The sequence below is a fragment of the Podarcis bocagei genome (assembly GCF_964188305.1).
Source record: "Podarcis bocagei genome assembly, chromosome: 14".
Classification (NCBI taxonomy): Eukaryota; Metazoa; Chordata; class Lepidosauria; order Squamata; family Lacertidae; genus Podarcis; species Podarcis bocagei.
The window spans coordinates 46,046,811-46,071,886 of NC_138139.1; the positions used below are offsets into that span (position 1 = coordinate 46,046,811).

Here is a 25,076-nt window from a genome sequence, read left to right on the forward strand (position 1 = left end):
CACAATGCTAACGAAGGCCTAGTTTGACACCTGATGGTTTCCTTAAGTTAGGAGGCCGATGTAAACAACAAACATCCAGGTGAGACCAGCTATCGCAAGAGCCAGGTGGAAGCATTGTTGAGGAGTTGCACGTTTGTCTTTACAAAAATAAGAACTCTTGAGCATGTGCAGGGGGCAGTTCAGGGGTCCCAAGTCAGCCCACAAACAAAAGCTGCACTGGGCCGTCTAGAGAGGCCAGGCTCACTCATGTCTTAAGGAGTGTAGGCTCTTCAGCCTTCCTGCGTTAAGACTGTAAACGTTCCAGATACTGAGGCAGTGGGTTCTCCTTGACGTATTTCTGGATGTACCAACACGTCAGGTGGGCTTTCAAGTCCTCTTCGACCACAAAATCCAAGGCTGCCTGAAAACACAGGAAAGCGAAAGAACCACCATCAACATCTTGCAACGTCAAGCTCTCGTAAGCGCTGTCAAGACCCAAATGTAGCAGCTGAGTTTTCTGCTTTGAATAAGACACTGGCTGTTTGCGGGGTAAGGTTCCAAATTTCTGGCTAAATAGGGTTTGGCTGTCTGGATGTGCCACTGCAAATGATTCGCAAGCAAGCAAACATCTTTTTGGAGAAAGAGTGAGGTCACATTCATACCCTACACCAGGCATAGGCAAACTCGGCCCTCCAGATGTTTTGGGACTACAACTCCCATCATCCCTGACCACTGGTCCTGTTAGCTAGGGATGATGGGAGTTGTAGTCCCAAAACATCTGGAGGGCTGAGTTTGCCCATGCCTGCCCTACACATTTAAAGCACATGGCTCCCATCCCAAAGAATCCTCGGTACTGTAGTTTACCCCCCTGAGCAGCGGCTTCCACCACCCTTAAACCACAGTTCCCAGGATTCTTTGGGAGAAGCCCTGTGCTTTCAACGTATGGTAAGGATGTGACCTTAAAAGTACAACAAGTAAGCTACATAGAGGTTGCAGGTGCATGCTGAATATCTGGTCCGTACAGGTGCCGACCTACTGTGCATACTGATTTTCAGTAATATAAATTACAAGCTGGTTTGCCCCATCCTTATTTTAATCTTTTTGTTGATGTTCATGACTTTGATTGTCTCAACCAGGGCTGCAATGTTAAATGGAATTATTATTATTATTATTATTATTATTATTATTATTATTATTATTATTATTATTTTACTACAATGGTACCTCGGGTTACAGACACTTCAGGTTACATATGCTTTAGGTCACAGACTCCACTAACCCAGAAATATTACCTTGGGTTGAACTTTGCTTCAGGATAAGAACAGAAATCATGCAGCAGTGCCACAGCGGCAGCAGGAGGCCCCATTAGCTAAAGTGGTGCTTCAGGTTAAGAACAGTTTCAGGTTAAGAACGGACCTCCAGAACGAATTAAGTACTTAACCCGAGGTACCACTGTATTATTAATTATTAATAATTATTATTATTATTATTATATTATTATTATTATTATTATTAAAAACATTAATCAGGAGCACATTTTTAGTTGATTCATTCAGACAGCAGATTTTAACATGTTAATGTCAGGAACCTAGGAAAATGCTTTATACTGAGTCAGACCATTAGTCCATCTAGCTCAGGGGTCAGCAAACTTTTTCAGTAGGGGTCCACTGTCCCTCAGACCTTGTGGGAGGCCGGACTATATTTTGGGGGGGAAATGAACAAATTCCTATGCCCCACAAATAACCCAGAGATGCATTTTAAATAAAAGCATGCATTCTACTCATGTAAAAACACGTTGATTCCTGGACCGTTCACAGGCCGTATTTAGAAGGTGATTGGGCGTGATCAGGCCCCTCGGCCTTCGTTTGCCTACCCTTGATCTAGCTCATTATTGTCTTCACTGACTGGCAGAGGGTCTCCAAAATTTCCAGCAGGGTTGCCCCTCAGTCCTGGAGATGCCAGGGACTGAACCTGGGATGCAAAGCAGATTGTGATTATGATTTACTGAATTTGTGTACAGTGGTACCTCGGGTTACATACGCTTCAGGTTACATACGCTTCAGGTTACACACTCCACTAAGCCAGAAATAGTGCCTCAGGTTAAGAACTTTGCTTCAGGATGAGAACAGAAATCATGCTCCAGCAGTGCGGCAGCAGCAGGAAGCCCCATTAGCTAAAGTGGTGCTTCAGGTTAAGAACAGTTTCAGGTTAAGTACGGACCTCCGGAACGAATTAAGTACTTAACCCGAAGTACCACTGTACTGCAAATCTCAGGGTGATTCACAACATAAAAAAATACAATGTAAAAGCACAAAATACATGATAAAAACAAGAACATACAAACAAACCAATAACACCCACCCAAACACCAAACCAACCCTAAAACTGCAGGTGGCAAACATCATCTTGAAAGTGGTATCTCCCCCCCCACCAAAAAAACCCCATTTCATACCCTGCAAGTGTCCCAGAAAAACTAGGACACCCCATTTTCTCTCGTGAGAGAATGGAGGTAAATTTGGAGTTTGATCTCACACGATTTCACGCTGCAATTTCCCCCTGAAAAAAGCGGTTTGGGGGGGGCACAAACTCGCGCAGCACTCAAAAAAGCACAGTCGTGTTTTCCCTCAAAGAATTTTGGGAGCTGTAGTTTGTTAGACTACTCCGGTTTCCCTCCCAGAGTCTTCTAACAGTACCCGTAAGAAACTAAAACTCCTAAAATTCTTTGAGGGAAGACATGACTGTTTAGTATCATAGCATATGATGTGGCCTAAGATCATATAATTGTACCACTGATGTCTTCTAAAGCAATGTCTGTAACAACACATGTGTAAATTCCGGTCTGCCAAGGAGGGCATATAGGGATGGGGGGCAGAATTTTATTCAGGTTACATTTAAAGCCAAATCTATCATAGTCACACTTTCTGAAGCAATCTGAAATACAGTCATCGTTAGAAATCTACACTTCTTCGAATTTTGCGATGTGGTTCTCCAACCAAAAAGTATTTATAAATAAATATCCTATCAATCAAAAAAATAAACCTAGAAGAGCAGAGACTGACCTATGAAGATCTACTGGTAAGATCCCAAGATAGCTGGAGACTAAGACCGTATGAAGAGCTAAAGGAGAAGTTGACGGGCTGGATACAATACCATCAGATCAATGCAAAATGGACAGAAGATAAAAAAACAGGAATGAATGAAAAGAAATCTAAATTTCAGATCGAAATAATTGAAAGCAAATTTAAGTTATTGTCTAAAATGTACAACATACTATTGGAATGGGATACAAAAGATGAAGAAATCAAGGAAGTCATGGTCAAGTGGGCGATAGATCTGGGATATAACATAGAATATGAAAAATGGTCAAAATTGTGGAACGAAGGAATAAAATTTACAGCAAGCGCTGCAATTAGAGAAAACTTAGAAAAGATGATATATAGATGGTACCTAACGCCAGAAAAACTAAGTAGGATGTACAAAACTCAAAATAAGGCCTGCTGGAAATGCAAAACAAAAGAAGGTAACTTTATACATATGTGGTGGACGTGTGAGGAAATAAAAAAATTCTGGAATCAGATATATGATGAGTTTAAAAAAATACTTAGATACACATTCCCCAAAAAACCAGAGGCCTTTCTATTAGGGATGGTTGGAAAAGAAATTCAAGAAAAAGACAAAATTTTATTTCAGTATTCAACAGCAGCGGCCAGAATGCTAATCGCACAAAACTGGAAAAGCACAAACCTACCAACGGTGAGAGATTGGCAACTAAAACTATATGACTTCATTGAAATGGCAAGAATGACGCAAAGAATTAGAAATCAAAAAAATACAAAGTTAAATAAAGACTGGAGCAAATTTATGAATGACTTTGAAGGTAATTTTAAAAACTTACCAACTATAGCGGGTTTGTTATAAAACTTTCGATGTATAAACAAAAAACCAATACCAGCTGTAAAAATGAAACCGTTAAAAGTGGAAACCCGAAATCAGTAGGGAAGGAAGTCGATGTTGTTTGTTAATCGCAATGTGTTGTGATTTCTTTTTGCCTTTTTCTTTTCTTTTTTCTTTTTTCTTTTTCCTTTTTAGTGCCTTTACCTTTGCTAACCCACTTAGTCAACGTGGGAATTATGAAGTTGCATTATTGTCTTTTGAATGTATTTGTTTGTTATTCTTTTTTGTTTTTTCTCGTTTATATGTGTAAAAGAAACTTAATAAAAAGAATTAAAACAAAACAAAACAAAAAGTATTTATAAAAATGCATATATTGGGGACAGTGTTCATAAGAACATTTTCATGCATAATTTTTTAAAAAATGCATTGTATTAGGGGAAATTGCCTGCAAAAACGTGTACATTAGTCAGAACTGCATACAAAAATGTGTTCATTATGATAAATTTGCACTAAAATGCCAGTGAATTTTCATGAGGATTAAAAATATATATAGCACTTAGAAGCTACGGGACAAGGATAACTGTGGCTTTAAAGATGAATGGGAACCCTTTACAAAGTATTTGAAGACGCAACAAAGCGAACTGGACTCCTTGGCTGACTTTGAATAAACGTTCACAAACTTTTTATTGATAATAATCAGCTAAATAGTGTGAGGATCTATACAACTGTGTAACATGCAGAAAACAGCATTCTCAGAGAAATCAAAGGCTGGAACTGATGGAAGCCGGGGGATGGGGGTGGGTGGGTTTTGTGTGGGAGGGTGGGGGGAAGGAGGACAAATGGGGGGGGAAATAAGGGTGATATGTTTCTGGATAATATGTTTTGTTTTAATTTTGTGTGTATATATATATGTATATATATATATGTGTGTGTGTGTGTGTATATATGTATGTATGTATGTATGTATATGTGTGTATGTGTGTATATATATATATATATATATATATATATATATATATATATATATTGTGCAGATTGAATGTGGAGGATTGAATTCCATATTGGAAAATGAGAAACAGAGAAGCAAAACAGAGAGATCCTTCTGTTCCTAGAGGCCAGGCATACAAAAATCCTTTGCATTTACAGCCCACCTGCAAGGAAATGGTCCCAAGGGTGGGTTAAAAATATAAACATAACAAATGCATAATGTACTGTACATTAAAATCATAAAGTAAAAACCACTAATCTTTCAAAAACATATTTGAAAAGACAATGCTACTAGACGTCAAGGAATTAGGATTGCCCCCACAAAGAGAGCAGCTGCTGTTTTACCGGGTCTTTCTACGGATTTTAGAAGTTTTTATTGTAAAATATTGTTCTCCTCCTCCCCTTTTCATTGAAGTTATGCTTTGTGTGAGTTTTTTAAGGTTTTTAAAGATGCTTAGAGCCTTTGTATCTAGCTATGCTTTAGCTTTTTAACTTGCCCTGGGATCTTGGTGTGAAGGGTGGAAAAACAAGTACAGTGGTACCTCAGGTTACATACGCTTCAGGTTACATATGCTTCAGGTTACGGACTCCGCTAACCCAGAAATAGTGCTTCAGGTTAAGAACTTTGCTTCAGGATGAGAACAGAAATTGTGCAGCAGCGCCGCCGCAGCAGCGGGAGGCTCCATTAGCTAAAGTGTTGCTTCAGGTTAAGCACAGTTTCAGGTTAAGAACGGACCTCCGGAACAAATTAAGTACTTAACCCGAGGTACCACTGCAATAACGATGATAAATGCTGGGAGGATATTATCAAGCTTGTGTATGGGAATTTAAAAACAAACAAAAAAAGACAAAAGCAACTTGGCTAAGGAAGTTGCTCAGGGATACGCAAAGCCATTGTCTGGATGCTTAAGGAAGCCTCTGAGTGCCACCTCTGATTTGATGTTAGTGAAATAGCTATCTCTTTAAGATGTGGCAGGAATTCCTCCTGGCAGAGACTGGGCCCCCTTTATCACGGCCTCACGCAGACAAAGGAAGCTGTAAATTGTCCTCATCTCCCCTAAGTCTGTTGCAAAGGGGAGGGAGGGAGGGAGCAGGAAGAAAAGCCGCACATGCAGGAACAGCAGGACTCCCCTCCCCAACCCCCACAAATCGGTCAGGGGTGGGCAGAAATTAGAAAATCCCTACTGGGAGCTTCATGGATCAAAATTGCAAACCAATGCCACTTCTGCCAGAAATTGCAGGTTGCAGAGGTCGCTTTTCTTTCCCTCTTTTTCCAACGCTCAGATGTAATAAGCGCTGCACAGTTCTCCTGGATCATTAGCTGATTTAGTGAACGGATGCTGGAGCAGGGGGAGAGGGGAGGCAGAAGTGAAGGAGGCTCAAATGCAGCGAATCCAAGAGAACGGAGAGCTCTGGAATCAGGAATGAGCAGCTAAGAGAGAATCAAGCGCTCTGGGATTCCGCTGCACAAACGTATTTTTCGCTCTATAGGACGCACTTTCCCCCTCCAAAAATTAAGGGGAAATGTGTGTGCGTCCTATAGAGCGAATGCAGGCTGCGCGGCTAAGCCCAAAGCCAGAACAGGGAGACGGAGGGCTGCGCAGCGCTCCGCCTAGCTGTTCTAGCTTGGGGTTAGCTGCGCAAAGCCTCCGCAGGGCAGTGGGGTGCCTTCACCCCGCTGCCCTGCGGAGGCTACGAAGGCTGTACGAAGGTGGGGGGAAGGCTGCAACGCCTCCCCCCACCGCCAGTCCCACAAGCTCGGGGGGCAGCGGGCAGGCGGCGCACCACCTCTGCACTGCTCCCCGACCTGGTTTTGAGGCTGGCGGTGGGGAAAAGCAGTGCTTCCCCCCACCAGCCCCAAAGAGCAGGTCAAAAGGAACCCAAAGCCTTTGGAGCCCAGCGGGAACTCCCACTGGGCTCCGGAGGCTTCGGGTGAACGCACCTTGAACGCACAGAACACACCTTGTTTTAGAGGGGGAGAACAAGATCCCCCCCCCTGTTCTCCCCCTCCTATGGTCTGGTGCATCCTTTAGAGTGAAAAATATGGTATATATTTGCTTGAGATCGCAGAGAAACAACTGGTGCCTGATTAGATCTCCATGCCTGGCTGCAGTAGTTTGGCTTGGATGAAGCCAACAAGACTTGGATGAAGCCAACAAGCACTATTAGGAGGTGGTTAATAATAAATAAATAAATAAATAATTTTTATTATTTATATGCAGCCAATCTGACTGGGTTGCCCCAGACACCCCGTAGGCTCCCAGTAAAATATTAAAAGCACAATAAAACATCAAACATTTAAAAATCGTTCCCAGTCACCAGTCTGGCTGCCACATTCTGGATTGGTTGTAGTTTCCGAGTCACCTTCAAAAGTAGCCGAGATAAGTGGCAATTTACCTTGTTTGGGAGGAAGCTGCCCTTGCTGTGAAGGGCATGTCGCCAATCCATGGCCTACAGGCCACAAGCGGCTCTCGGCTAACTTCCATGTGGTCCAAAGACTGCTTCCCTGTCACTGCCCAGCTGATAGTCATTGGAAACATCTCGAGAAAGACCATTGGCACCAATCAACTGAGGAATAAGGGGAGCTTAACCTCCCCATGTGAAAGATGTGTTTAAGATTGTGTGTATAAGCCAGTGAGAGGGTGGAGAAGACCAGGTGAGGAGAAACCAGCCCTCAAACCACTGTCACATTCAGACCTTGGGGCCAAAAAGGATGCTCTTTCCAAAAAGCTCATGTTCATCACTTGGATGACGCACTTGGATCCATACCTGTTACAAGAGACACAAGTGGCTTCAGTGGCGCTCAGAGCCTTTTACAAACTTAGGGTCACCTGAGATACCAACCTCTCGGGGTACAGATTACTTGAAGGTCAGCAGTTCATGCTTTGCTAAGCATTCTGTCTGCATTACAGTGGTACCTATGGATGCGAACGGGATCCGTTCCGGAGCCCCGTTCGCATCCTGAAGCGAACACAACCCATGTCTGTGCGTCTGCGCAGGTCGCGATTTGTCGCTTCCGCGCATGATGTCATTTTGAGCATCTGCGCATGCGGCAAAACCCGGAAGTAACGCGCTCCATTACTTCTGGGTTGCCGCGGAGTGTAACCTGAAAACACTCAACCTGAAGCACATTTAACCTGAGGTATGACTGTGCTGCAATACTGTTGTACAAGGAGCTACTTTTGAAAATAGTCTAGAAATGTCCTCTTCTACAGAATCTAGCAGGCATTCTGTATGAATCAGAACCGGGCATTACAAACATATTATGCTGGCCCCATCTAGCTTTCACTGTCTTCTGATTTGTTTCCAGACCCATTTTAAAGTTAGGTTGCTTTCAACGAAGTTCTACATAGAAAGGGAACCCAGCAGGGAAATTTGTCAGTTTCGGTTTCGCTCCATATCTCATTTTCCAATCATAAGTTCATTTGCATAACAATTTGTGATTCTTTTAAAAAAAGAAAAAGCCTCACGAAAATTCATCAGCCTTTTAGTTCTAATGTAACCAAATGCAGACATTTTTCTTTTGCAAAACACATTTCCTTACATAATGCATTTTTGTTTGTTATTTTCAGCAATATGTGCATGTTCTACTCTACCATGTGTATTTTTGTACACATTACTTGGGCTGGAGAACCACACTGCAAAATTCAGAATTCCAAAGGGTGAATTAGTTAGATTCACCTTTAAATGTGAACTGAAACAAATTTCTCTTAATACAGTCGTACCTTGGGAGTTTCCTGCAGCCAATCAGAAGCCGCAGAAACCCCATCAGATGTTTGGCTTCCAAAAATAGTTTGCAAACCGAACAGTCACTTCCAGGTTTGCGACATTCGGGAGTCAAAACATTCGGGAACTAAGCTGTTCAAAAAACAAGGTACACTTTGCAATTCCCCTCCCCTCTTTCTAACAAAAGATCCTTATGAAAATTCACCAAGCTTTTGGTAAGGTTTTCTTACGTACGAAGTTTTTTATGCAATTTTGCCAAATATACACATTTTTGCAAAAAGAAAGTTTCCCAATATAATGCATTTCTGGATGTTAAGTTTCATCAATATAGGCATTTTCATGGACATTTTACCTGTGTGTGTGTGTGTGTGTGTGTGTGTGTGTGTGTGTACATGCACATGTGTGTGTGGTAGATAAAGTTTAAGTTATAATATCCAAAACCATAAATAAAACAAAATTCCCTACCAGCGTGCTGCAGACAAGCAGGGCAAGCAATAAAATAAACAAACCACCAAACCATTTAAACAGCAATCTGACAGGCAGAAATGTGGCAGATAAAGCTTCTCCGACCAGCTTTTTCACCTCCTCACATTTGTCAACATCAGGCTACCACTGAACAGAGAGGAGCCAGTCAACAGACGTGGGCAGCCTCTTTTCCTTCCATCCCTGGGGAGAGCATCTCTTGTTCTCACGCTGAAGATCAAGAGAGGACATCAGGAAGAGAGAGCACGTCACATCTGCTGCCTGCCAACCCTCTTTATGGAAATGAGGCAAATCACAGGCAATCAAATATGCAAAAACGAGCCGTCTCCATCTCCACGCCTTGCCCACCCTGGTGCTACTACTCCCAAAGAGACCAGGTTCCGCTTCTGGAAAACAGGAGGGCTAAAAATAGCAGGCAAGCATCGAGAGAAGCAGGGCTTAAAGAGGGGACAGAGGAGGAGGCAGCAGTGCAGAAGGATAACGCGGACATTCGTCAGGGTTTATTAGAGCAGGCTGTAATTGGGCATATGGCTTTCTCCTGTCCCCCCCACCCCCAACCCTCCAAGCTCGGTATTCAATTGAGCCTTCCCTTGCCGTATTTTGGTTCCCCTCCAACCAGCTCCCCAGATAACAGCTCTTGCACATTTTCCACCTGGCTTGAGAACACAAAGCTGCCTTCTTGCCCAGGAGCGAGGGGAAACCCCAGGCCCCAGCGGAGGGGCAAATATGGCCCCTCTAAGCCTCTCTGCCAGGCCCTCAGGACTCTCCTCAAGCCACACCCCTTCACACAACCACACTCCACACCCTCCTTGAGCATTTCTACCTAGCTGGAATGTGTCCTTCAACTCTGATAATGTCTCTTGCGAGAGAAAGTATGTGAAGAACCAAGACTACTGTACAGAATAAATTTGTATAAATTGCTCCACCTACTTTTGCCTCTGGCCCCGCCCACCCCTGGCATGTGTCCCCCTCCCCCACAAAGGTTCTGCAGAAGAGAATGTGGTGCTCAAGCTGAAAAACGGTTCCCCTTCCTGGTTATAGGGGCAGAGAACCTTTGACCTGTCAGCTAAATTTGACCTGGCCTAGATCCCAATTTGGCCTGTAAGCGCGTTTTCCCCAAATCACATCCACCTAATGCAGCCTTCCCCAGCCCATTACAGTGGTACTTCAGGTTAAGAACTTAATGTGTTCTGGAGCTCCGCTCTTAACATGAAACTGTTCTTAACCTGACGTACCACTTTAGCTAATGGGGCCTCCCGCTGCCACTGCGCGATTTCTGTTCTCATCCTGAAGCAAAGTTCTTAACCCAAGGTACTACAGTGGTACCTCTGGATACGAATGGGATCCGTTCCAGAGCCCCATTCGCATCCTGAAGTAAACGTAGCACGCGACTGCGGGTCGCGTCTCGCCACTTCCTCACATGCGAGTGACGTAATTTTGAGCGTCTGCACATGCGCGAGTGGCGAAACCCAGAAATAACGTGCTCCGTTACTTCCAGGTTGCCGCGGAGCGCAACCCAAAAATACTTGACTTGAAGCTACTTTAACCTGAGGTATGACTGTATTTTTGGGTTAGCGGAGTCTGTAACCTGAAGCGTCTGTAACCCAAAGTACCACTGTATAGAGAACCAGATTATTGGGTCTAGCTAACTATTGCCTATACAGACAGATAACAATTCTCCAGGGTCTGAGAAAGGAAGCCTACCTGGAAATACCACCACAGGGGTTGATCCTGGGATCTTCTGTGAGCACAAATCATACCAGAGTTGCAAGGGCAAGGGGAGCCACACCTCAACAAGTAGCTCGCCCCCTGCCGCCCAGACCCCTAATATTTTCGTCATTCATGAATACAGTGGTGCCCCGCAAGATGAATGCCTCGCAAGACGGAAAACTCGCTAGACGAAAGAGTTTTCTGTTTTGGAGGTGCTTCGCAAAACGAATTTCCTATGGGCTTGCTTCGCAAGGCGACAATGTCTTGCGAGTTCCTGCTGGTTTTTTAGAAGACATCTGAAGGCAGCCCTGTTTAGGGAAGCTTTTAATGTTTGATGTATTATAGTATTTTAATATTCTACAAGTAGAGGAGCTACAAGTAGAAGCACCATTTGCAACCCGTACCTTTGCCAGATGTTTGGCTATTCCTCTTCCTCTGTAGGCATCTGGTACTTCCGTGTGTTGCAGGTCCACTATCCTTTTCCCCACATACTCGTACAACAGGACCGCTTTGTCATGACAACCTGCGGGAGAAAAGATGGCATCCACACACTTAGAACAAATATGGAACAAAACCAAGAACCAAAATCTCCTGGACTTGTTGTTGTTATTATTTTAAATTGATACTCCGCCCTTCCTCCCAAAGGAGCCCAGGGTGGTAAAGAACAATGGATAAAACAACAATAGAAATAGATTTTAAAGAACTTTACAACAATTCCACCACAGGCGCAGGCTGGGAAAGATCTCAACTTCAACGCCTTGTTGCAAGAGGAAGCTCTTTGGTAGGCCCCAAAAGGACAACAGAGGTAGTGCCTGTCTAATATTCCAAAAGGGCAAGTGCCACCACACTACGATACGATACGATACTCTTTATTGTCATTGTCCCATACAGAACAACGAAACTGAAAATCTACATCAGACATTCAGAAACCAACAAGCTGCTATTCCAGCTATCACAGCCTGGGTAGCCCCCTAAAAACTCTGATACCCCATAATTAAATACAGTATACTCCCATAGAGACTACCTTACACTGCGTTTAAAACCAAAATCGCATTTGGGTAGAAACTGTTTCTCAGGCGGTTAGTCCTAGTCGTTATAACCCTGTACCTTCTTCCAGAAGGCAGAAGCTGAAAGAGATCATTTCTGGGGTGCGCACCATCTCTGCAGCTTTCTTATGGCACCTGGAAGCATAGATTTGATCCAAGGTGGGAAGAGTGCACCCAATTATTCTCTCCGCAGTCTTTACAACCCTGGACAACATTTGTTTTTTCCCTGACCGTGCAGCTCCCAAACCACACACACACACCATAAGTTAATACACTCTCAATTAAACACTAAAGGCTCTATTCCTACATCGTACGGGATAGACCTCTACAGGATGCCTATATAGCTCAGTCGGTTAGAGCGTGGTGCTGATAATGCCAAGGTTGCAGGTTTGATCCCCGTATGGAACAGCCGCGTATTCCTGCCTTGCAGGGGGTTGGACGAGGTCAGAGCTTTCCAAACTGTGTGTCGCGACATGTTAGTGTGTTTGGCTGCAGCGTGTTGGTGTCGCACAAACACTCCTCGCGCTCCTCCCGGGGCTAGAAAGGGGTCCGTTTAGCCTCCTGCTAGTGAAATTTAATTACTGTGTCGTGAAATGATGCATGTCTAAAAAGTGTGTCACCAACATGAAAAGTTGGGAAAGCTCTGGATTATGACGACCCTCAGGGTCCTTTCCAACTCCACAATTCTACGATTGCATCTTTCTTCTTCCATTATCTTAGCGTCAGCTTTATAGAGTACTAAACACTATTTATACAGCACTTCAGTACATTCACATTACATTACTACCACTATATTTTCTCAATAATTCTCTAAGGCAGCAGAATTGTATTCCCCATTAGCAAAGAATCAGTCTTCATAATGGACAGAGGATAGGCTGCAGGCGGGGGGAGCTTGCGTATTTTAATAGTCCCTGGGGAGTGTGCTGATTAGTATTTGTGGAAAACAAGGATGGGGAACCCATACCTCTCCAGTTGTTGTTCAACTACAACTCCCATCAGCACTAACTATTGGGCATGCTGGCAAGGGGTGATGAGGGTTGAAGCTGAACATCTGGAGAGAGGGAGAAGGAGTGCAATGTTCTGGTCTAAGTGTTGGACTGTTGTTGTTCGCCTCTGTCTGTTTTGAGGGACAATGGAGTGCAGGGGCATAGTGTGGGGGGCTGGGGGGGCCATGACCCCAGGCACACAATTTGGAGGGGTGCAAACCAGGCATCCCCACACTGGGATCCCTGTCTTGCCCTGCCTGCTGCCAGGGGTCTCTGGGCCTGGAGCTCGGCCTGGCCCCATTAGCAGCATCCCTGCCCCCCTCGCTAAATGGCTGCCCAGCTAGCACTCGCTCACTCCTCACTCAAGACAGTGAGCAGGCGCAGACGGAGGCGGGCAAGGGGTGACCCCAGCATAGCCCCGTCTGGCATTCCTCTCCATGGGCACTGGGAAGATTCACCCACCAAGTGCCATGTCGGCCAGCCAGGCTCCCCGCTATGTGAATGGACAGGCGGCATAGCACACACCCCGGGCGCCAGCAAACGCTGCTATGCCACTGAAGTTAGCAGCACTTCTCTGGGGCGCAAGACTGGGCAGTGTACATGGTAAAGTCCTGGGCCGCCCAGACAAAGAGACTCCCCCCTCTCACAGCTTCGCTGGATTGATTTTTGCTGTCTCTCTTCTTCTGCTAAAAACTTTCTCCGCAATCCACCTGCTTAGTTGTTAAGTACACGTGTTACGAAGGCATTTTTCACTTCCTGCTTTAGCCACCATGTGTAGCTTAAGCTCTTGAGCCGGAAAGGCAAGGCAAAAATCCTTTAAAAAATATATTTTAAAAAAATAAGAAGGCCAACATCAAGGCAACTTATAAGCATGTTTGAACAAAGCTGCTTTCTGTCTTAACTGGGGCAGGCTCCCACAAGTAGGTCTGCTGTCTCAAGTGGGTAGGGTGCTTTCGCACTCGGGTCTTACCGCACACTTCACATAGGCAACTGGTTGGCCACTGCGAAAGCGGAGTGCTCTTCTAACACTACTGCAGAAAAAGACAACAGATTTCTGAGATTCCTGCATTGCAAGGAGTTGGGTTATATGACCCTTCCAACTCTACTATGATTCTACATCCTAAGCCTGCTATCTGCAGATAGGAAGCCCCTGAGTCAGGCCATTCACTTATCCAGCTCAGTCATGTCCAGACCAGGTGCAGGGAACATCTGGCCCTCTGGGTTTTGCTAAACTACAAGTCCCATCATCCCTGGCCATGCTCGGCGAGGCAACATCTGGAGGGCCAAAAGGTTCCACTCACCAGGTCTAAATTGAGCAGCTGTGGCTCTGTAAGAGCTACAATTCTCAGAGCTTCTTGGGAAGAGAAGAAGAAGAAGAAGAAGAAGAAGAAGAAGAAGAAGAAGAAGAAGAAGAGTAGTAGTAGTAGTAGTAGTAGTAGTAGTAGTTTGGATTTGATATCCCGCTTTATCACTACCCGAAGGAGTCTCAAAGCGGCTCACAATCTCCTTTCCCTTCCTCCCCCACAACAAACACTCTGTGAGGTGAGTGGGGCTGAGAGACTTCAAAGAAGTGTGACTAGCCCAAGGTCACCCAGCAGCTGCATGTGGAGGAGCGGAGATGCGAACCCAGTTCCCCAGATTATGAGTCCACTGCTCTTAACCACTACACCACACTGGTGGAATTGATTGCAACCCCCTCTGGGAACCATAGCTCTGTGAGAGGAATAGGAGTTTCCTTTCAACTCTCAGCACCCCTCGCAAGCCGCAGCTCCCAGGATGCTTTGGGTGGAAGCTATGACTGTTCAAAGTGGTAGGCCACAGTTTCAGATTTTTCTGAGTTTTCTTTCAGCTGGAGCAAAAGACCGCAGAGATTGTGCGGTTTAAATTTCACGCACAGGACGCATGAGGCAGGGTAAAGACTGACTAAACTCCAATTAAAAAGGAAAGAAAGGTTTGCATTGACTCATAATCTTGTAGGCATGGGAGCATGTCAGGCCAGAGGGGAGGGGTTGCAGGGCTCTGTGCGCAGACTGCATGCGCTCCCGCATAGAGCTGTCAATCATCCCAGGCAGAATAAAAAGCCCCCAATTCATACATGTGCTGAATAGCACCCAGGCACAGCTTTGAGTCTTGGGAAGATGCTGGGCAGGAGGGGGGGGTCCTTAGGAGGTGGAAGAGGCTGGTACAACCCCAAACAAGGGATGACGGACGTCAGCTAGGCCTTTTCCAGCCTCAACAGGCCAAGTGTGTCAGACACACAATTCAGCTCAGTGTCGCCAGGCTGAAACCACTGCAATGGCGAAGGAGCTGCCACACAGCGAAATTTCTTTGGGGACACGGCGTTTCCAAATATCACTTATGTGAGTTAGCTAAGCTCTGCTGTGCTTTAGGAATCTGCGCTTGAGGCGAATCAATATGTAAGAGGCAAGAGATGGAGCTCAGGGCCAGAGCGTCTGTTTTGCACGCTCAAGGTCACAGGTTCAATCCCCAGCATCTCTCGGTAGGGCTGGGGAAGTCTCCCTGTTTGCAATCCCACAGAGCCACTGCCAGGCAGTGCGGACCAATGGTCTGACCAGTGCTTTTCCCCAAGAAAAATGCAGTCATACCTCGGGTTAAATGTGCTTCAGGTTGAGCGTTTTCAAATTACGCTCCGCGGTGACCCAGAAGTAACGGAGTACGTTACTTCTGGCTTTCGCCGCTCATGCATGCACAGATGCTCAAAATGATGTCACGTGCATGCGCGGAAGCAGCGAATCGCGACCCACGCAGTCACAGGTTGCGTTCTACTCAGGATGCGAACGGGACTCCGGAACAGATCCCGTTCGCATTCAGAGGTACCACTGAAAGTTTCAGAGAACTCACCATGAAGTTGTTACAGAAAGTCGCCGGGTGACCCGGGGCAGCCCTGGTTTGGCAACAGCAGCATTCGCTGCCCGTGGAGGTGCTAAAAACTACAGCAAGCTGGCTGGGGGAGAGGGTTGCCCCTAGTTCTGGTGCAGGGCAAATAAATGCCCCCCCACCTCCTTCGTTCTTAGAGTCAGGCAGATGGCTAGGGCAGCTTGGAAGGGCCGTTGTGCAAATGCCTGCACATGATTAGCAAAATGTAGGAGCCTCTCCGCTGGCCTGGCCCAGCCAGTCCCCTCACCCCCTAGTCAGGGTCCGAAATAACTAGTGTGGACGGGAAACATGGAGGTAAGAGTTCAATTGCATGTGACTGTGCGCAAAGGAACACGCAAAAATTAAATGCACATGGGGAAAGTTGGATCTGTGCAACCCACCCACGCACTAACACTCTGGTGTGTTCATACCACCCCTTCCTGTCTCTCACACTTTTTAAACAGGCAAAGGAGGTAATGCAGATAAGGAGACTCCTTCTTGGCCTTCGGACTAGGCAACAGGAAACGGCTATGAATGCTGTTTGAACAAGCGCCCACAGAAAGAGAAAGAGAAAGAAAAGAGAGAGACAGAGAGGCCAGGCAGGTTGCAGAATTAAAAGGAACAGTTTGTTCCGAGAGCGCCGCTGCTTTCTTGTGATTCAGGACAAAACTCTTGTTTAGAAGGGGGTTGTTTTCCCTCAAACTCAAGCAACTGGCATGTTACTAGAGAGAAAGAGAGAGTCAAACAGACCACAGAGAGAGGGCTTAAGCCACAGGAGTGCCAGAGAACTTGCTTGGCAAACAGGCCAGCTCATGTTTGACAATGCAAAGCTTCTTCCTCTTTGGGATTCACCTTCAATTCAAATCAGAGAAGGCAAACTGGGCAGGGCAATTTAAAACAGCAGCAACAATTATTGCATGTAAGTGAGAAAAGTTACTGGGAAGGCTTTTGTTTTTGGTGCCAAGAATTAAATGTGTTCAGATCTTCTGGGGAAGTTTGGAAGAGGCCACAATGACAAAGCAAACACATAAATCATGGGGGGTAAACGTTGCAGGATTCCTATTAAGATCTGCAAGCTCTATCTATCACTTTCCTTAATTTTAGACATATTATTTCACACACACCCAATAGCCTTCTAAAATACACTCACGAAGGAGACCAGAAAAAAAGGTAAATGGAGCACGTCCTCTACAGCCCCTCTGAAATACAAGCAGCATGTTATTCATACCCATTTCTGATGAAAATAGGGACATCCTATTCAATAATAATAATAATAATTTATTTATACCCTGCACTCATGTGACTGGGTTGCCCCAGCCACTCTGGGAAGCTTCTAACGTACAGTGGTACCTCTGGATGCGAACAGGATCCGTTCCAGAGCCCCGTTCACATCCTGAAGCGAACGCAACCTGCGTCTGCGCATGTAGCAGTCGCAATTTGCCGCTTCCGCGCATGCGCGTGACGTCATTTTGAGCATCTGCGAATGCGCGAGCGACGAAACCCGGAAGTAACGCACTCCGTTACTTCTGGGTCGGCGCGGAGCGCAACCCGAAAATGCTCAACCTAGAGCTACTTCAACCCAAGGTATGACTGTGCCGCCTTCCATCTGAAGATCACAGGGCGGTTCACACATAAAAATACAAAATGAGAGCACAAAATAAACATAATCAAATAAAAACAAACACCTTTAAAAGGCCATAGAATGCTAATCAACGAAAGGCCTGGTTATATATAAATGTTTTCGCCTTGTGGCTGAAGATATGTAATGAAGGCACAGGGCGGGCCTCTCTGAGGAGAGCATTCCACAAACAGGGAGCCACCACAGAAAAGGCCTGTTCTTGTGTTGTTGGCTTCCGGGCCTCTTGTGGAGGAGGCACACAAAAAAGGGCCTCAGATGATCAAGTAGTGGAGTGGACCAACTTGCAGGTTGGGGTGATGTGAGCACTCCCCCCGCCCATAAATAAAAAGAAGCAGAAGCTCCGCAAGTAAAAAAGAAACAGCTCATCACAGGGAAAGGTTCTGTTTTGTTTGTTACCCAGTTGCAGGGAGAGGTGGTTTTTTAAAAACGTAGGTGAACATCAAGAGTGTAATTAACACACACACAAGCTCACTTGACATAGTCCAGCCCATTCTATCTTCTCAGAACTCCCACCAGCTGATTCTGCTACTGGTGCAGGCAAAGTCTCACATAGATAAGGTGGTAGATCTGAATCTGGATGGAAGGAGGAAACTCTCACAATGGCATATATCCCCAGAAAAATGTCTCCTAAAACTACAAAGCTTACGTATCAGGAAAAAGGCTAAGCTAGAGAGATTCCTACCTTCTCCTCGCAAACTACTGTTCAGCTGTGCCGTGGACTGTGAGTGCAGCTCCAATCAGTGGCGTAGCGTGGGGGGTGCAGGGGGGGCCGGCCGCACCGGGCGCAACATCTGGGGGTTAGGGGCGCAAATCCACGGGTTAGGGGGCGCAAATCCACAGGTTAGGGGGCGCAAATTACTTGCCTTGCCCCAGGTGCTGACAACCCACGCTACGCCACTGGCTCCAATACTTTTTTTCAGGGCAGGAGCAATTATGACCATTTGTAGCGCTGTGGCAAGGGAAGGTGGTGGTAATGAGGCTTTCAAGTTTGTGATGGGTTAGCACAGAACAGCCTATTATTATTAGCTGGGGGCTGATACAGCTCAAAACACTTGGAAGGCACCAAGCTGGGGAAGGCTGGCAATGGAGAAAGTCAGAGAATGAAAGTCCCACTTCATACCAGGGTTTAAAGCCTAGAACTTCTTTCCAAGATCATTTGCATTTCCAAGTAAACACTAAAGGTTGCATTTTGGCTGGTGAAAATCATTTGGTAAAGCTTAGCGTGCTTACAAGCTGAACCTCTGCAGTCGCCACTGACTTCAGTGGACTTTACTCTTATGCATGTGTTATTGCAGTCATGCTGATCCCTACAGTTCCCAGGTTACAATGGGGATAAATAGTGGCTTTCTTTGGATGCAGTACTAAACCGTGGACAATCTGCAGTGAGCTCTGGGTTTGTCTTTCTTCCCTCTCCTTTTCTGATGTAACCTTAAGCTTCCACTTCCATTTCAGATTAAGTGTGGTTTAGTGTGTCGTACAAACCCTGAATGGCAGATTGTTGAAAGACGACGATTTAAGCCATAGTTTGTGAAAGTGGCTTGTTTCAACTAACTACAGTCAAGATTAATCAAGTTTAGGGATTAATGACATACTAAACTGCAGTTCATCTAAAGCGGAAATGAAGTTTCTGATCATTTCCTTGTAGCTGTGCCAGAGGAGATGTTGGCAAGCCAAGGTTTAGCGTTACATCTCATCATTAGAGCAAGTCTAGGGTGCAGATGTCTGCCCTCACTGCAAGGCCAGTAAACTGGTTTTATAGCACCCTTTGTACCCTCTTCCAGTCACTCTTCCAGACTAGCCTACTTCACAGGGCTGTACCACTACTTTGAGCTCTTGGGAAGAAAGGAAATATAATTCTTTTAAAAGGTGACAGAATCCAACAATAGAACATACTATTCCCTAAAAGGAACCACTTGTTCAATGAAACCCTGAATATTTAAAATGCACCATGATCTCCTGTATAGCCCTTCTGGGGATGCAGCTGTTCCTTTGGCCATCATGTGGCAGAGAGTTCCACATTTCATTCAGGTGCTTGGTGGAAAATGTTATTGAAACCAGCTGCAAGCTTTTTCAACAGTGTTCCCTATACACCCTGCTTCATTATAAAGAGTGAACACTAACATCTGTTCCTTGCTCATTTCCCCCCCCCCCAAACTCTCCACCCTTGTATAAATATTTCCCTATCATGTTCCGCATACCCTTTCGAGATCTCTTTTCGGAGCTAAAGAAAATTAAAGCCTACTGCAACAATACCTTTTCACTCGCACAACTTTTTAAAAACAACAAGAGCAACTGAACTGATTTACGGCTCGGCAGATTTCCTACGGGAATCCATCAGTATGAAACTATTTTAACCATGTGCTATTTAAAGAGACTGTTTGGCTTCACTGTTTTCTTTGCAGCCCTTCAGTTGTCCCAGCAATATTCATTTGATGGTTTACTTTCACCCATTGTTAGGCCTGAAAAAACAGCATGTGGTGGTACTTAGCGAAAAACAAAATCTCTATGTTACTATTCTTAGTAGCTTATGAACAATGTCTCCTATTGGGTATATCATTTTTGAAATTGTTTACCCGTTTTAATATAACCTGCAATTTGACTAGGAGCAAGCGCTTAGATTCTTTTTTCCTTAACCCAAAAATGGTGGTTCTTAGCTTAAAAATAAAAGCAGAAGAGGAAAAATGGAACATATCTTGATATATTTAGAAAAGACAAGCATTTTCATTGAGAGAAAGTTATCTATGCAATACAGTATATATCCCAGCTGAGGTTAACAGAAATAGCCACCTGCCTGGTCGCCTGCAGCGAGCAAGAATCTGTTGCAGGAGATTCTCCTATACAAACAGGAGCAGAGATTTTCCGTGCTCCTTTCAGGTCATTTGTGGGTCATAAACGACTAACAGAGGCACATCTCTGACTGGGCAGGGTGTTAAGTTTTATGTATTCATCAGCAAGGCACTTTTATCCACTCTTATAATCTGACACAGAACCATCTTGAAACCAAATGGTACTCTGAGGAGTTACTTCATCATTTTCGACTCCCCACCCGTTAATATTTAATGAACTTATTTTTTTGCATTGCTCACACAACCCGTCTGCTGAATGGGCAATGGTGTTGTACCTTTCCACGCAACTTTTCAAAATAGCATTGATAATATCTAACACCAGCATATTGCTGAAGATGCAAGTCAGTGTGACCGGCTTTGGGAGCAAATATGCATTCCTTTATGTTGCTGATCCATTAAATGGGTAGACAGGAGCCTACCTAACAGCCCTGCAGGATCAGGCCAAAGGCATTTCTAATCTGGTGTCCTGTTCATACAGACACCCATAACAAGCCTGAATGCAACAGCAATTCTCATGAAAACATGGGAAACTGCTTTCTGCAGAGTCAGAATATTGGCTCATCTAAGCTCGGTGTTTTCTGTTCTGATTGGAAGCTTCTTTCCAAGGTTTATGGCAGGGGGGGGGTCTCCCAGCCCAAGCCTGGTACCCTTGCCTTGCCCGTTGCCTACCCCTTAATCCAGGGTCTCCAGATGGTTTTGGACTACAATTCCCATTATCCCTTACTGCTGGTCCTGCTAACTAGGGATGATGGGAGTTGTAGTCCAAAACCAGCTGGGGACCTAAGTTTGGGGAACCCTGCGTAAACTATCCCTTCAGTGGTCAAACAGGAAAGCTATGAAGCGTGCTTAAGCCATTTGAGGATCCCAACATGGACCTTGCAAAAAGTAATGTTAAAAGGGTCTCTCTCTCTCTCTCTCTCTCTCTCTCTCACACACACAGCTTCATTCTTTTCACACAGTTTACCCCTAGTAATAGGCAGTGCTTTTTTCAGCTGGAGCACAGTTCCAGCACCTCTCAGGTGGGCGCCATTACGGGCTGGCACCACTAACAAACTACAGTACAGTTTCCGGGACTCATTGAGGGAAGTCGTGTGCTGTACACGAATGCTGTGTGAGCAGCCCCAGACTCGGGAAGGGTTAGTGTTAGTGTTACCATTTGCCGCTTTGCTTCAGACGGCAACATGCCTTGAACTAGCCCTGGGCCTCAGCCGTGATGCTAGGAAACAAGGCGAGGCCCTCTGCATATGGTCATGGGTGGCGCTTTTTTTTACTACATGTGTTTTAGGACTCTCAAGCCACACCGCAGAAAACAGGACTGCAGCCGTAGCCAATCTCTGACAACCACAGCAAATTACTCGAAAGCAACTCCCTTTGGAAAGTCTGCAGGGTATAAGTTACACATAGGATCAGGCCCCACATGCTGGTAAGATGCAGCTTAAAATCTAAGTACTGTACTGTTCCTGCAGCAAAAATAAGTAGGGAACCGGATTTATAAAAGTAATCTTGCCCATCACATGATTTACTCAAAATTAGCAGATTGAGAGAAAAGGGAGGGGGGAGAAGGCGGCAGCAATCAAACTAAAAATTAAGCAAGTTTGTACCACAGAGCGGGGTGGAAGGGGGAGGGCGTGGGGGCTTCTGGTATCAACCTCCACATCTTATTTAAAAATAGATCCTGCGAGGACAGGTGTTCCCCCACCAACCAGAGAGTAACCAAGACAGCAGTATCAGCAGCTTACGCGGAGCAAAAGAGCGCAGCTCACACAGGGGAAGAAGGCAGGCGGGGGGGGGGGGAGAGAGAGAGAAAGAGAAGAGAAAGCAGGAATAAAATTTCTGGGTCGCCCCTTCTCCCCCACCTCCTCCTTCTTCCCACAATCTCCCTGTATCCAGTTGCTAAGAGGTTGACACCATAACTAATCTGTTGCATAACCAGCCTCCCACTGCAGCAATAGTTTTTTTTTTTTTAAATAAAAAGATAAGGGGGGTAAAGGAAAGAGAGAGAAACTAATATAAAAAAATTAAGCCTCGCAAGAACAAAAACCACAGAGATTTGCTTTGAATTCTCCAAGGAAACAGCACCAGCGTTGCGGGGAAGGCTTTTTTTGTTTTTTTGCAAGCGCATCCATCGCCTCCCTACATTCCAAACAAAAGATTGCGCGGGGGTGGGGAGGTATATTTTTTTGGGGGTGGGGGGACACACACAGCAAATCCGATAGGGCCAAATAAAAGGAGGGAGGGGAGCCATGCACGAGCCAACCTCCACCCCCCACCCTCTCCTTGTCTGCCCCCTTCTTCTTCCGCCACCTCCACCTGGTCTCGCCTTTACCGTTCAGCCTGACGGTGAACTGCCTCCTCTTGCGGTCGTGTTCCACCTGGATCGGGCAGCCGGGCTCCAGGATGTTGAGCTGCCCTGCCTGGGCCATGGTGGCGCGGGCACAGCAGGCCGACCCGGGCGCGGGCTGGCTGCTTGGCTGGCTGGCTGCCTCCTCCCTCCGGCGCCCCGCTTCGGCGTGCTCTCCGTGGGCTCGGTTCTTTTGTGAGCGCGCGGGGGGCGCCTTGCGAAGAAGGGCCGCCCCTGCTGCTGCTTCTCCCTTGCCTTCTCTGCCCCCCCTCCCTCCCCGCGCGCTCCTGCCAAACCAGCCAGATGTGTCCAAAAGAAAGAAAGAAAGGAAAAGGGGAAATGTTCGGCGGGGAGCAATTAATAGTTAGGCAGGATCTGCTGCTGCCGCCCCCTCCACCTCTTGTTCTGCGTCTTCCTCCCCCTTCACCGCCTCCCCCCCCCAGCCAACTTCAGCAGAGAAAGAGTGCAGGGCAGTGACCAGGGAGAGACATCATAATCTCCTGCTGAAACTGACACACAGCAGCAGCAGCAACAAAAAAAAATAAAAACCACACAAAAAAAGCCAGGAAATCAGCTGTGGACTCACGTGCCAGCTGGCCGTCCAATGGGTGCTCGGCCTTTTTTGTTTTGATACATTCCATTCGACTCTTAAAGGGACCGCGGACCCTTGTTCAGCGGGGGGCGCGCGGCGCCCCCCCCTCCAGATCTTCTCCGTGGTTGTCTCGTGTTTGTGTGTGTTTGTTTTTAAAGGGGATGAGTTCTTCCTGTCTGCAACTACAGTGGTACCTTGGTCCTCTGTTCCGGAAGTCCGTTCCAAAACCAAAGTGTTCCCAAACTAAGGCGTGCTTTCCCATAGAAAATAATGCAAAATGGATTAATCCGTTCCAGACTTTTAAAAACAACCCCTAAAACAACATTTGAAGATGAATTTTGCTATCTAATGAGACCATTGATCCATAAAATGAAAGCAATAAATGTGCTGCAGTCACACAATCAATTGGTAGCTGAACTGGGTTCCACACAGTCACAAAAACGAAACAAAAAGAGCCGCGTAAACGGAAACGCAAAATACAGTGGTACCTCGGGTTAAGAACTTAATATGTTCTGGAGGTCTGTTCTTAACCTGAGTTACCACTTCAGCTAATGGGGCCTCCAGCTGCCACCATGCGATTTCTGTTCTCATCCTGAAGCAAAGCTCTTAACCTGAGGTACTATTTCTGGGTTAGCGGAGTCTGTAGCCCAAGGTACCACTGTAAATAGCAAAAAATAGACAGACCTTAGTGTAACACTCAAATCGGAAGCGTCACACACAAAACAGATCACGTTCGGCTTCTAAAAGTTTGCAAACCAGAACACTTACTTCTGGGTTTGCAGTGTTTGGGTTCCAAGTTGTTTGAGTACCAAGGCGTTTGAGAACCAAGGTACCACTGTATAGGTTACCTTAAAAGAGGGAGAAGAATCCCTAACTCACCCTTTCCAACTTGGGCTGCCTAATGTCTTCTATGTGCTTCCATAGGGCTTGTGTTGGTCATTTAAGTTAAATAATTATGCAGCTGGAAGGAATTCCCCCAAGGCCTACCTTCCTGCAAGGCAGGAACCGCTGCTAAAGAACCCCTGGCAGGGAGGTGGCCCAGCCTCTGTTTGAAAACTTCTAAGGAAGGAGAACCCACTGCATTCGGTGGAGCCCGTTCCACTGATAGCCCTGTTCTCCAGGAATTTGCCTAATCCTATTTTATATGTTTGTAGACCACAGAAGAAAGCATTTGGTTTAATTATATTTAGGTTGATCTGGGTTTTCTCTCTCTAAGCAAACATTTAAAAGTCATGTCAAGTTTTAAGCTGTTCATATTCATACTATAAGGGACGTGGGTGGCGCTGTGGGTAAAACCACAGTGCCTAGGACTTGCCAATCATATGGTCGGTGGTTCGAATCCCCGTGGCGGGGTGAGCTCCCGTCTTTCGGTCCCAGCTCCTGCCCACCTAGCAGTTCGAAAGCCCCTCAAAGTGCAAGTAGATAAATAGGTACCGCTTTATAGCGGGAAGGTAAACGGCGTTTCCATGTGCTGCGCTGGTGCTGGCTTGCCAGAGCAGCTTCGTCACGCTGGCCACGTGACCCGGAAGTGTCTTCGGACAGCGCTGGCTCCCGGCCTCTTGAGTGAGATGAGCGCACAACCCTAGAGTCAAACAAGACTGGCCCGTACGGGCAGGGGTACCTTTACCTTTTATTCATACTATAAAGTTGCCTTCTATAACCAGCTTATACTGTGGAATATACCTTGTGGAATTTTGTTATTCAGATCTCAGTTGGATTGTGTTTCTTTCTTTTGGGTTGGGTGGGGGCAACATTCCATTTTTGTTGGGTTCAGATAACAATAGGAACCGGACCACAGCACAATCTTGTCAAACTTGGTGCCTGCTGTATCTTTTGGACTACAACTCCCATCAAACCCTCAGGAAACATGGCTGGCACCAATTTAGGGAAGGCTGCCGTTAGAGAGATTAAATTTCAGTGCTTAGGGCATTTATGGAACTGGCACGAAACTTCCTCTGAATTTGCCCCAT

The 25,076-nt window shown here is 45.9% G+C and overlaps 1 protein-coding gene across 1 annotated transcript; it reads right to left on the reverse strand.

Annotated features, from left to right (window-relative positions):
* Positions 1-90: 90 nt before the first annotated feature.
* NATD1 (N-acetyltransferase domain containing 1) lies at positions 91-23,033 on the reverse strand. Its single transcript, XM_081169804.1, has 3 exons — positions 22,500-23,033; positions 11,184-11,302; positions 91-400 (listed from the first exon to the last, which is right to left on the reverse strand). Exons 1-3 carry the CDS (start codon positions 22,594-22,596, stop codon positions 284-286), a joined length of 333 nt encoding a protein of 110 aa, XP_081025930.1. The 5' UTR covers positions 22,597-23,033; the 3' UTR covers positions 91-283.
* Between the last annotated feature and the right edge of the window lie 2,043 nt (positions 23,034-25,076).

Bases quoted from the DNA above. Each gene is read 5' to 3' on its own strand.
- NATD1 (XM_081169804.1), bottom strand. From the start codon at position 22,596: ATGGCCCAGGCAGGGCAGCTCAACATCCTGGAGCCCGGCTGCCCGATC. The intron at 11,303-22,499 runs GTAAAGGCGAGA...TTTCTCCCGCAG, and splicing joins GTTCACCGTCAGGCTGAACG to GTTGTCATGACAAAGCGGTC. The intron at 401-11,183 runs GTACGGGTTGCA...CTGTGTTTTCAG, and splicing joins TAGCCAAACATCTGGCAAAG to GCAGCCTTGGATTTTGTGGT.